This window comes from Schistocerca serialis, chromosome 1 (assembly GCF_023864345.2).
Source record: "Schistocerca serialis cubense isolate TAMUIC-IGC-003099 chromosome 1, iqSchSeri2.2, whole genome shotgun sequence".
In the NCBI taxonomy this organism is placed as follows: Eukaryota; Metazoa; Arthropoda; class Insecta; order Orthoptera; family Acrididae; genus Schistocerca; species Schistocerca serialis.
In genome coordinates this window covers 366,845,808-366,859,931 of record NC_064638.1, presented here as the reverse complement: position 1 = coordinate 366,859,931, position 14,124 = coordinate 366,845,808, and the positions used below count along the sequence as shown (strand labels likewise).

The window sequence follows — 14,124 nt, the reverse complement described above, 5'->3', positions numbered from 1 at the left end:
TGTTCAAATAATTTTACTATCTTGGGCTTGAAATGATCTGCCAACAGTATCAAGGCGTCCTGAAGTGGTACACATGTAAAGAGGGATGTTACGGCAAAGCTGACAAGTAGATCATCTTTCTGCAGCCGCATCTGCTTCACCTTAAGGATGTGATTCATCAGAATGGTTACAGCGAAATGCATATTAGACGTGCTTTGAGGAAGAAAAAGAATGACACAGCCATCCACAAAGGAGAGGAAGAGGAAAAGAAACTTGCCTTTATCCCTACAGTGGTCCTTCGTCAGCCAAAATTGTGAGAATAATGAGGAAAAACATCATCATAGCAATTTTTCCACCACCTCCAAAAACGAAAGAGTTACTGGGCTCGGTTAAGGACAAATAGCAGCTACAAGTTCCTGGTATATATAGTATACCATGCGAGTGTGGGCTATTGGTCAAACACAACGCTGCATCTTGCAATGCTGCCAGGAACACATTAGACGCATATGGCTGGGGCATAAGGACAAATCGGCCATGGCAGAAGACAGGCTTGATGAGGGACACACCTTGCAATTTGAAGAAACGAAAACGCTTTGCGGAGCCAGTGGCTTCTGGGAGAGTGTCATCAAGGAATCAGTCAAAATAAGATTACATCACAATCTCGTCAACAGGGACAAGGGCTACTATTTAAGTTCCCCGTGGAAGCCTACAATAGCGGCTATACACTGGGACCGTGCTTAGCTGCTAATGCTCCACAATTCTAAGCTAGACTAACGTGGCAGCCGGCCGGCGTCACCTGGCCTCGTGCGTCTTTCCCCCCCACCACCAGCCCAGCACCGGTAGAAGGGGTGGGGAGGGACGGCCGCGGTCCATCGACACTTCGCAAGAAGATGATGAGAATGGCACTCATCGAAACGTCACGGATTTTCGATGCATCTACCCAGATGGAAGCCCAAGAAGATTTCATCAAAGGAGGTCATGGCAAATGACTTGGCCTCTCAACTCAGATACAGTAACAGTAACAAAAAACAAAACAAAACTTCACAAATGCACTAATAACTCACCGATCGCAACTTTAATGTTTCAACAGCAAGAACAGTAATCACAAAACAAGACTCTTCATTTGCAAAAACACTATAGATTCGCTCAGTTATTAGCTTTTACTATGACATCATCTAAGAACAGTGCACAGAACGCAGCATATTTATGATACCCACAAACCAAGCTTCAATTAAAATATATTGCAGTTGAGCTTTGTTTTTAATAGGTATACAAATTTTGTACACTAAGAAGAAAGTTGTGTTTTGGTAAAATAGGCCTAAAATGTGTTTCATTATCTTACAATGATTTACAGTAGTGTTTTGTTCAGCTGATAACAATACACAAAAATAACATTTGATTAAATTCACTTGTCAAGTATTTGTTCAGTATTTCAGCTTGGAGGCTTAGTGTCTCCCAATCTTAGTGAATTATACACAGTTTGAACGACGCATTTTAAAGAGAGTACTCTTACGGAACCTGTACAAAAATCAAAAGGTTCCTTTTACTCAGTTTTTCAAAGTTGAGGTGCCAGGCATGATGTGGGAAATACAAAAATTTCAGAAACATAAAATCGAGGTTTTCAGTGCATTTTGAACAGATGAAATTTGACTGGATCCTGGAAAAAAATGTGTAAATGGCAGGAAAATGTAAAACACAGGAATATAAAAGTGAGAGAGCACTGCATTTATCGTATCAACTTTTGTCATTTTCTTTTAGCTTCATCTTAACAAGTTCCTTAAAATTTGCATGGAAACAAGGCATTGCACGCCGTGTTACATCTGATAAACATAAGAAGTGTTACAACTTGAGGAGCTTCTTTGTGATTATTATTTAAATTACATTTCTTGGATAAAATATCTGAGTGAAAGCCTCAAACCCCAATACGGCTTGGACCCTTGCTTCTAAGCATTGCATGTTTGCTTTTTGCAGAATTAGCTGACTTGCCAAACACACATTTGCATCTGTCTAGTTATAATGTAGTTAGAACATGCAATTTTCTTTCTCTTGATTCTGAATACTGTCCTTCACATATGACTAAAAAATTTATTTGCAGATTGTCTAGTTTAGGATACACTATGTGTAATGTTAAGTATGTTGAGCTCTCAAATAGATCTATAAACTGGACTACTTGAAGAACCATGCAAGCAACTTTCCAAATAGGATACAGCTTCAAACTATCTGTTTCACCATCTGATAACATGTATTACAAAAAGTTTCCAGTCTTTTAAATTTCTGTTCTTCGATACGAATTGAATATACCTACATGTACACTTCCTGGTGAAGACTGACTTCACCATTATCAAACACTTCACTTAAATCACGCATAACTGTTACTTTGACAGCACCATATGGCACATTGTGCTCATATAGTTTATCTGATATTATGAGTCTCAGAATCAAACAATTTATTGTCTCCTGGCTGCCTTAGCTTAGTAAAATATATTGATCCCTTATACCATGCCAGAGTTAATTGGACCATCATGTGAAACCTGTAATACATCCAATTTTTTTCATGTGAAACAAAATATTGTTAGCTGACTTCTGATGATGAAGTAACACTGGTGATGAAGTAACAGAGAGAGAAATGGAATGGTGACACTTTGACATTTCTCTAGCTTTATCTTCCTGATTTCTATTTGTGAGTGAGTACAGCACTCATAGTCACATGAATAGATTTCTGTCTGTTCATTAAGTATGGACTAAAATAAATATGTTGTTGTGGCCTTCAGTCTGAAGACTGGTTTGAAGCAGCTCTCCATGCTACTGTATCTTGTGCAAGCTTCTTTGTCTCTGAATAACTACTGCATCCTACATCTTTCTGAATCTGCTTACTGTATTCATCCCTTGGTCTTAAGCTATGATTTTTTCACCTGCACTTCCCTCCAATACCAAGTTGGTGATCCCTTGATGTCTCAGAAAGTGCCCCATCAACCGATCCCTTGTCGTTTGTTGTGCCACAAATTCCTTGTCTCCCCAGTTCTGTTCAGTACCACCTCATTAGTTATACGTTATCGGCCCATCTAATCCTAAGCATTATTCCATAGCACCACATTTTGAAAGCTTCTACTCTTTTTATCTAAACTGTTTTTCATCCATGTTTCACTTCCAAACATGGCTACATTCTAGACAAATACTTTCAGAAAAGACTTTCTGACACTTATGTCTATATTTAGTATTAACAAATTTCTCTTCTTCAGAAATGCTTTTCTTGTCATTGCCAGTCTGCATTTTATGTCCTACTTTGGCCATCGTCAGTTATTTTGCTGCCCAAATAGTAAAACTCATCTACTACTTTAAGTGTCTCATTTCTTAATCTAATGTCCTTAGCATCAACTGATTTAATTTGACTACGTTCTATTCTCCTCGTTTTGCTTTTGTTGACATTCATCTTACATCCTCCTCAAGACACTGTCCGTTCTGTTAGACAGCTCTTCTAAGTCCTTTGTGGTCTCTGACAGAATTACAATGTCATCAGCAACATTAAAAGTTTTTATTTCTTCTCCTTAATTCCTAATCCAAATTTTTCTTTGGTTTCCTTTACTGCTTGTTCAATGTATATATTGAATAATATTGGTGATAGGCTACAACCCTGTCTACTCCCTTTTCAACCACTGCCTCCTTTTGACACCCCTTGACCCTTATAACTGTCGTGTGGTTTCTCTACAAGTTGTAAATAGCATCTCACTCCCTATATTTTACCTCTGCCACCTTCAGAATTTCAAAGAGAGTATTCCAGCCAGCATTGTGAAACGCTTTCTCTAAAAAGTCCACAAAAGCTATAAATGTAAATTTGCTTTACCTTAACCTATCTTCTAAGATAAGTCATAGGGTCAGTATTGTTTTGTATGTTCCTACATTTCTCCGGTATCCAAACTGATCTTCTTCGAGGTCTGCTTCTACCAGTTTTTCCATTCTTCTGTAAAGAATTCATGTTAGTAGTTTGCATTGATGATTTATTAAACTGATTGGTTGGTGATTTTTCATACCTGTCAGCAAATGCTTTCTTTGAATTTAAAATTACTACATTCTTCTTCAAGGCTGAGGGTATTTCAACTGTCTTGTATATCTCACACACCAGATGGAAGAGTTTTGTCATGGCTAGCTCTCCCAGGTTCTGATAGAATATCATCTACTCCTGGGGCCTTGTTTCAACTTAGATCTTTCAGAGCTTTGTCAGATTCTTCTCACAGTATCATATCTTCCATCTTGCCTTCATCAATGTCCACTTCCCTTTCTATAATATTGCTTTCAAGTTCATCTCCCTTGAATAGACCCTCTATATACTCCTTCCACCTTCCAGCTTTCCCGTCTTTGTTTAGGACTGATTTACCATCTGAGCTCTTGACATTTATACAGCTGCTTCTCTTTTTCCCAAAGGCCTCTTTAATTTTCCTCTAGGCAGTATCTATATTTTCCCTAGTAGTGATATATGCTTCTAAATCCTTACATTTGTCCTGTAGCCATTCCTGCATAGCAGTTTTGTGCTTCTTGTCAGTCTAATTTTTTGTATTTTCTCCTTTCATCTGTTAAAGACAGTATATCTTGTGTTATCCAAGGCTTTCTACTATGCCTTGTCTTTTTACCTATTTGATCTTAAGCTGCCTTCACTACTTCTTCTCTTAAAGCTACCCGTTTGTCTTCTGTATTCCTTTCCCCTGTTCTAGCCAGTTGCCGTGTAGTGCTACCCTTAAAGAACTCAACCACCTCTGGTTCTTTCAACTCATCCAATCCCATCTCCTTAGTTTCCTACCTTTTTCCTATTTCTTCAGTTTTAATCTGCAGTTCATAACCAATAAATTGTCGTCAGAGTCTGCATCTGCCCTGGAAATTTCTTAGGATTTAAAATCTGGTTCCTAAATCTCTGTCTAACAGTACATAATCAATCTGAAACCTTTTAGTGTCTCCAATTCTCTTCCACAAGTATGACCTTCTTTTATGATAATTAAACCAGTTGTTACGATTGATTACTGTGGTAGGTGTGGGCTTCGTGTCTTATCTTGGCTACGATAATGCGTTCACTGTGCTGTTTTTAGTAGCTTACCTGCATTCTTATTTTGTTACTCATTATTAAACCCACTGCTGCATTACTCCTATTTGATTTTGTATTTATAACCCTGTATTCACTTGACAGGAAGTTGTTTTCCTCCTGCCACCGAACTTCACTATTTCCCACTTTATGTAACTTCAACCTGTCCAATTCCCGTTTAAAATTTTCTTACCTACACACCCAAGTAAGGGATCTAATATTCCAAGCTCCAATCTGTAGAATGCCAGTTTTGTTTCTCCTGATGACAACATCCTCCTGAGTAGTCCCCACCTAGAGGTCCGAATGGGGAACTATTTTACCCAAGGGGAGGCCATCATGATTTAGCTATACAGTAGAGCGCATGTTCTTGGGAAAACTTACAGCCCTAGTTTCCCCTTGATTTCAGCCATTTGCAGTACCAGCACAGCAAGGCTGTTTTGGTTGATGTTACAAGACCAGATCAGTCAATCATCCAGATTGTTGCCCTGCAACAACTGAAAAGGCCGCTGCCCCCCATCAGAAGTTCCATGGTTCATTAATATATCATCAAGATATCTCTCTGTCTGATTTGAATGAATTTGAAATTCAACATATGGGCACATAAATCTGTTCTTTCATTACAGGGATAACATATCCCTTGTTTATAACACCATTGTTAGTTTTAATAGTTTTTCCCCATTTTTTAATAATAATTTCATTCCATTTAGTGTTTGTAACTTAATGTGAGATTAATACAGGATGTCATCCCTTAAAGGAAAAAATTATGTAGTCTGCAGGTAACACACAAAAGTCACATTTTGTGTTTCACGTAGTTTTTCAAATTAGGTTGTATTTATATGTGGAAGAGTAAATTTGAATTACATGAATATCTCATACATTTTGTAACCATACAAGAAAGTGGCTTTCCAGGTTTCTCACCAATCTCTTGTGGACAGGCAGTGTTACCCCATCAATTCAAGAGAGCTGAGATGATCACCATATAAAAGCAAGGAAAAACAAATGATTCCCCACAAAATTATAAACCAGTTGCACTGCTCAGCAAAATTCACAAACATTTGGAATGATTACTGTATAACAGGATTAGCCCTGAGTTACTTACACATATCCCAACTAAACGGGCAGGATTTCGACCTTGTCAGTGCTGCCTGGATCTAGTTCTCTCATTAACAACATTCGGAGAAGCAGGCTGGCAAACACATCTGCTGTATTTATTGACGTTACAGCAATATACAATATGGTTGTGAGATGGCATGATATTAAAGCTTACGAAAACCGAGCGAGATGGCGCTGTGGTTAACACACTGGACTCGCGTTCGGAAGGACGGCTGTTCAACCCACAGCTTGCCATCCTGATTTAGGTTTTCCATGATTTCCCTAAATTACTTCAGGCAAATGCCAGGATGATTTCTTTGAAAGGGCACAGATGATATCATTCCCCATCTTTCCCTAATCCGAGCTGTGCGTCGTCTCTAATGCCTTGTTGTTGATGGGATGTTAAACAGTTATCTCCTCCTCCTCAGGTTCATGAAAGATATCCCCTGCAAAACTACCATCAACTTGACCAGTGCCATGCTTTCTAATAGATGTGTCCAAGTGATTATGGGTAGTAGATTGAGCCATAAAATGAAGTTGAACAACGATGTCCTATAGGGATCTGTTTTGGCCCCCCTGTTATCCAGCCTATACATAGCTGATACACCCAAAACCATCTCTCAGAAGTTTGAATATGCTGAAAATTGGGTCCTGGGAGAAAGTTCTAAAGATATAGAGACTACTGAGGACATTTTGACGAAGGACCTGAAAGTTAGTGGAGTGTGGTTTTGCTGTTGAAGATTGCAACGCAGTGCCACAAAGAGTGAAGTCCCAAACTTAGAACTCACAACAACACCTTGCAGAAACTTCGTGCCATTTGATGGAAATCTTCAGGTGCCATGTTACAGACTTAAGCTGCAGCTGTAATCTATGCAGTAGTGGCCTGTTGTGCTCCAGTTGGGGTCAATAGTACTCGCACTAGTCGTACCAATGTCCACCTAAATCAGACTGTGTGCCCTATTACAGGCACAATAAAGGCAACGTCTTAGTAAGCAATATAGGTGTTCCTCATTGGTGATGAGATAAATCACTCATTAGAGGGCTCAAAAAGCTCAAGAATAACCATCCTGTACGAATCCATCAAGGCCTCCCTGAGTGACAGAATCAGACTGCAGACATAAACCCTTCAAGAGTGAAACAGTTTTGGATGAAAATGGATTCAGCCTAGTTGGCCACTGGAAAGAGGACTTGACCAGGCAGACCCTCCCCTTGACCCTCCCCTGCCTTTCATAGTATTCCTCGCCTCACCCTTGCCCACAGCCTTGGCCTCACCACCACTCTGGGGATGCAGGCTATCACTGAAACAACCAGTTTTTGGTTATATCAGCTTTTTAAATTCCAGTTTAACCTTACGTTAAAACCACTTAAAATAACCAGTTTCTGAAATAATCGATTTTTGGTGTTTTATTTGTATTAATTCCTGTAGTAAACGTAGAAATCGAACGAAGATTGAAAATTTTGAAACTCTCAGTTTCAAGATGCATAAAAGTCAAAATATTAAATAGAGTAAGCAAATAAAAGGAAACTTAGCCATATAAAAGAAAACTTACCTACATCTACATTATACTCCGCAAGCCACCCAATGGTGTATGGCAGAGGGCACTTTACGTGCCTCTGTCATTACCTCCCTTTCCTGTTGCAGTTGCGTATGGTTCGCGGGAAGAACGACTGCCGGAAAGCCTCCGTGCGCACTCAAATCTCTCTAATTTTACATTCGTGATATCCTCCCGAGGTATAAGTAGGGGGAAGCAATATATTCAATACCTCATCCAGAAACGTACCCTCTCGAAACCTGGACAGCAAGCTACACTGAGATGCAGAGCGCCTCTCTTGCAGAGTCTGCCACTTGAGTTTGCTAAACATCTCCGTAATGCTATCAAGCTTACCAAACAACCCTGTGACGAAACGCGCCGCTCTTCTCTGGATTTTCTCTAACTCCTCCGTCAACCCGACGTGGTATGGATCCCACACTGATGAGCAATACTCGGGTATAGGTTGAACGAGTGTTTTGTTAGCCACCTCCTTTGTTGATGGACTACATTTTCTAAAGACTCTCCAAATGAATCTCAACCTGGCACCCGCCTTACCAACAATTAATTTTATGTGATCATTCCACTTCAAATCGTTCTGCACGCATACTCCCAGATATATAATCATACAATAAAGGGTCCTTCTGTCTATGTATTCGCAATACCTTACATTTGTCTATGTTAAGGGTTAGTTGCTGCTCCCTGCACCAAGAGCCTATCCGCTGCAGATCTTCCTGCATTTCGCTGCAATTTTCTAATGCTGCAACTTCTCTGTATACTACAGCATCATCCGCGAGAAGCCGCATGGAACTTCAGACACTATCTACTAGGTCATTTATATATATTGTGAAAAGCAATGGTCCCATAACACTCCCCTGTGGCACGCCAGAGGTTACTTTAACATCTGTAGGCATCTCTCCATTGAGAACAACATGCTGTGTTCTGTTTGTTAAAAACTCTTCAATCCAGCCACACAGTTGGTCTGATATTCCGTAGGCTCTTACTTTGTTTATTAGGCGACAGTGCGAAACTGTATCGAACGCCTTCCAGAAGTCAAGGAAAATGGCATCTACTTGGGAGCCTGTATCTAATATTTTCTGGTCTCATGAACAAATAAAGCGAGTTGGGTCTCACACGATCGCTGTTTCTGGAATCCATGTTGATTCGTAAAGAGTAGATTCTGGGTTTCCAGAAATGACATGAAACGCGAGCAAAAAAACATGTTCTAAAATTCTACAACTTATTCCGTCCACCATTCGCTGCCTTTCACAAAAAGTGATGATTTTTGAATAACCAGTTTAATACTGCAAAAAATCACCAATAATCTCCTGGTGATTCTCATTTTTTGAAAATCTGGTCAAATATCATGTTGTAATTGATGATCATACCACTGTTTGGGCATTATGAATAGTCACTGCTGAAGGCTGAAAACTGAGATTGAAGAACTCTGTTTTCATATTAATTTGTCCATTTTCAAGGTCTACAAGCAGATGAAGTGTATTACATACACACAGACAGTAGATCTGTTACTTTCTTATTTTTGTCATAAACTGTGAATTAATTGTAAGTTATAACTTTTCTCTTTATATCATTCCACAAGTTTATTGTGGCTCTTCCCATTTTTAATCTTTTAAAGCAAATGGAGCATAAAATATTACCAGTCTAGGGATGGTGCCATTCTGTAATACAATCCATGTCGGATGACAACACTAAGAAACTACCATGTAAACCAGGTGGGGGCAAGTCTTGCACACTGCACACACACGCATACCATCTAATAGGCCACACCACATGGTAACAATACTGTATTGTCTCAGAAATGCTGCACCAAATCTTATGAGACGTGTTTGTTGCTCATTTATTTAGAAACCAAAAATTTTAGCACAACTGCTGTGGTTAATTGATATTGCATTTTTTTACTTAGTGTCCAAATACCAGTTACTCAGAACTAATATATTGGTAACAGTTTTAAGTGGTTGGCATTTCGCATCCCTACACCACATAGCCCAGATTCAACAAGTCTCGTAAAATCTGATCTGTTGTTGTTATTGTTGTCGTCGTTTTCAGTCCAATGACTGGTTTGATGCAGCTCTGCATGCTGCTCTATCCTCTTTATTTCCGAGTAATTACTTCAACCTAAATCCTTCTGAATCTGCTTACTGTATTCATCTCGTGGCCTTCCTCTGCAATTTTTACCCTCCACACTTCTGTCCAGTTTTAAATTGTTGATCCCGTGATGCCTCAGACTGTGTCCCACCAACCGATCCGTTCTTCTAGTCAAGTTGTGCCACAAATTCCTCTTCTCCCTAATTCTTTTCAGTACATCCTCATTAATTATGTGATCTAACCAGCAAATCTTCAGCATTCTTCTGTAGCACCACATTTCAAAAGCTTCTATTCTCTTCTTGTCTAATCTATATTCAGTGTTAACAAATTTCTCTTCTTTACTAATGCTTTTCTTACCATCGCCAGTCTACATTTTATATTATCTCTACTTTGGCCATCATCAGCTATTTTGCTGCCGAGGTGGCTGAGCGGTTCTAGGCGCTACAGTCTGGAACCGCGCGACCGCTACGGTCGCAAGTTCGAATCCTGCCTCGGGCATGGATGTGTGTGATGTCCTTAGCTTAGTTAGGTTTAAGTTGTTCTAAGTTCTAGGGGACTGATGACCTCAGATGTTAAGTCCCTTAGTGCTCAGAGCCATTTGAACCAACCCAAATAGTAGAACTCATTTACTACTTTAAATGTCTCATTTCCGAATCTAATTCCCACAGCATCACCTGATTTAATTCAACCACATTCCATTATCCTCATTTTGCCTTTGTTGATGTTCATCTTATATCCTCCTTTCAAGACACTGACCATTCTGTTCAAGTGCTTTTCCAAGTCCTTTGCTGTCTCTGACAGAATTTAAATGTCATCGGCAAACCTCAAAGTTTTTATTTCTTGTCAGTAGACTTTAATTCCTATTCCAATTTTTTCTTTTGTTTGCTTTACTGCTTGCTCAGTATACAGATTGAATAACATCAGGGATAGGCTACAATCCTGTCTCCCATCTGGTTTCTGTACAAATTGTAAATAGCCCTTTGCTCCCTGTATTTTACACCTGCTACCTTTAGAATTTGAAAGAGAATATTCCAGTCAGCATTGTCAAAAGCTTTCTCTAAGTCTACAAATGCTAGAAACATTGGGTTGCCTTTTCTTAACCTATATTCTATAACAGGTCGTAGGATTTTTAGTATTGCCTCATGTGTTCCCTCATTTTCCCAGAAGCCAAACTGATCTTCCCCAAAGTCAGTTTCTACCAGTTTCTCCATTTGTCTGTAAAGAATCCATGTCAGTAATTTTCAACCTGTCAACACCTACTTTCTTTATAATTGTTATTATTATATTATTCTTGAAGTCTGAGGGTATTCACCTGTCTCATACACCTTGCTCACCAGATGGAAGAGTTTGCCCATGGCTGGCTCTCCAAGGCTATCAGTACTTGTCTACTCTGTGAGCCTTGTTTTGACTTAGAACTTTCAGTGCTGTGTTAAATTCTTCATGCAGTACCATATCTCCCATCTCATCTTCTCTTACATCCTCTTCCATTTCCATAATATTGCCCTCAAGTATATCTCCTTTGTATAGACCCTCTATATACTCCTCCCACCTTTCTGCTTTCTCTGCTTAGGACTGGTTATCCATCTGAGCTCTTGACATTCATACAGGTAGTTTTCTTTTCTCCAAAGGTCTCTTAATTTTCCTGTAGGCAGCATCTATCTTACCCGCAGTGATATCACCCCTAGTGACATATGCTTCTACACCCTTACATTTGTCTTCTAGCCATTGCTGCTTAGCCATTTGGACTTTCTGTCGATCCAATTTTTGAAAAATTTTTATTCCCTTTTGCCTGCTTCATTTACTGCATTTTTATATTGTCTCCTTTCCTCAATTTAATTCAGTATTTCTTATGTTACCCAAGTATTTCTATTACACATCATCTTTGTACCTATTTGATCTACACTAAATAAAATACAGATTGTGGTAGATGTGCTGACTTCCCAAATGGGTGGGGAAAATGGCTTGTTGCACTGTTATTGTGGAGCTGCTAGGCGAACCGTAAACCACATTGTTGAAAATTGCCTGTTGACAGCCATAACAGGTGACCAATCCAAAATCTTGCATGCTACTGAAATGATTTGGCAGTAGTTCTGGGTATTTTATGTATTTTTATATCTATTCTTTTTTTTCTTTTCATATTACCTCTATGTTTTATATGCATAGTTAATGTTTGTTTTGTATACTATTTATGTGTAATTAATTCATGTGCTGTACTACGCCATATGCTAAAAAAATTATAAATCTGCAGATCACGAAGTAGAAGTCCTGCCTCCAGTAGCCGAAAATCTTCGAGGCGTTCACGATCTCCCCACAGTGGAACAAGCAAAAAAAGCCGTCCTGCGTCTCCTCCTTCACCGTCAAGCAGCCGCACAAAGCACCGAGTACCATCACCCCCTTCTCCACCCCGAAGCAGCAAACGGAGAGCTTCATCTCCGTCAACGCCACCTCGTAAACGACGTGGCTCTGGTTCACCAGTTTCTTCACATCGTGCCACATCGCCTTCTTCACCTCCTCGGAAACACAAGCACAAACACAAATATTAAAATTAAATTGCACTTCTTGAAGGACATCAGTCATTGCTGGGCAATTGCTCAGTTTCCTTAGTAAGAAAATACTAAGGAATGACACCGTATATATATATTTGACAACTAATGAATTTTGTGTAATAGCAGCTTGTGATATGGGTCACTTATTGCTGCATTCCACTATTGGAGGAAATGGTCCCAGTCTGTCATTTATGAACTTTTAGTGTCAGAAGACTGTGTGTGTCTTTTGCCAATAGAAAAAAAGTTGTATAAAATATTTGCAGGAGAATCCTGCAGGTTTTTTTTGTGGACTGCATGGAAGTGTAAATATGAATGAGAGATGAGATGTATTTATTAGCAAGTTATTACATGTATCTGAACTGTAATTACATAAAAGACATTGCCACATTATGTATTTTGTGGTTGTAATTGATTTTTATTGTTTCTTTGTAATTACACAATATTACAGGAGATTTGAAAAAATCTTTCTCTTCATTTTTCTTATCTGTATAGTTTGGGGTTACAGATCATCGTGGCAATTCTCTCTCTGTCTCTCTCTCTCTCTCTCTCTCTCTCTCCCTCCCTCCCTCCCTCTCTCTCTAATGAGGTTTAAGTTATTTAAGCAGTTCTGGATGTTTTATTGATGTCAGTCTTGTTTCTCTTATACAAGATTCCAAGAGGATTTTACATTAATTTTTGTTAATCTTATATAAGGCATTCAGCTTCATCCAGGATGCGTACTTCTGAGAGTGAAGTAGTATACGACAAAGTTGATTTTGAATGTCAGTCTAGTTCCCTGTAGCCTTAGATAAAACTACAATATTTCACAATTATTATTCCTCCACGTGACCTGTGCCCGATGAAAAAGTTGTAGTGTGGTAAGGGTCACACAAAACAAGCTGTTGGTCAATATAGATATTTTGACAAGTACTTTTTGCCAATTAATCAGGCAAATATTGCAGTCACAGGAAATAATGAAAAGTTCCATTGGTCCCCGTGAAATTGCCATATTACTGATATTCGGTTTTAACAAACTTTGCTTTATGAACTAGTCCACATTTAAGGAATAAATATTAAACAGTTTGCATACTGAATTCTAGCTACAGTAAAACTGCTAACATATTCAAGAGTTTGCAACTATCCCTTTCACTTTCAAATGAGTTGCATTAAATTAATGATACGGAAAGCGTTTGTAATTCACAACAACTCGTATTGCCAGTACATCAGTAATTTCAAACAAATGCCAACTCATGCATGTAGGTGATCTGACATCACAGAAATATAAGTTCAACTACAGAAATTGATCACATTGTGTTGAATTGTAGTTATGTGTAGACAAAGAACAACACTTAAGATTCAGTAGAAGGTGATAATTATTTGTGGTACTGAAGATAGTTAGAATATTAAAAACTCTTTCACATGGTAAAGAACACAGTTTGACACCATCATATTTCAGTTATCTATTCAAGTCAAAATACATACAGTTATGTGAACAGAAGTGTGAGTGTCTACATTCAGGCTTCTTCCTCAGTTCTCTCAATTCTGACTTTCAGTGCAATGTTCACTGCAATTTTCATGATGATAAAGTGACAATGGAAGACCTCAAAAAGAAAGCTGCAGATTGCTGTGCTGCTGCTTTAATTATTTCTAAAAAATATATCTGAAGTTGCTTATTTCCTTCACTACACCACCATGAATTGCTTCAGGACTCACGGAGTTTCTGTTTTCATATTAAATCACTTTGCACACTGGCCCCATAAGGCCATTATTAATAAAATAGTTTCATGAAGTGAAAACTGGAAACATTTCCATGGGCAAAAATCTG

At 38.8% G+C, this 14,124-nt stretch overlaps 1 protein-coding gene across 2 annotated transcripts in view; it reads left to right on the top strand.

Annotated features, from left to right (window-relative positions):
• The window catches only part of LOC126470438 (U2 snRNP-associated SURP motif-containing protein), a 161,165-nt gene extending 148,411 nt beyond the window's left edge, over positions 1-12,754 (top strand). Inside the window, exon 21 of one of the 2 annotated variants that reach the window (XM_050098288.1) lies at positions 12,023-12,754. In XM_050098288.1, coding sequence (XP_049954245.1) covers positions 12,023-12,317 — 295 coding nt within the window. In that variant the 3' untranslated portion in view covers positions 12,318-12,754. The remainder of the gene's footprint in view (positions 1-12,022) is intronic. The other variant, XM_050098281.1, reaches the window with a different exon arrangement.
• The last annotated feature ends 1,370 nt before the right edge of the window (positions 12,755-14,124 follow it).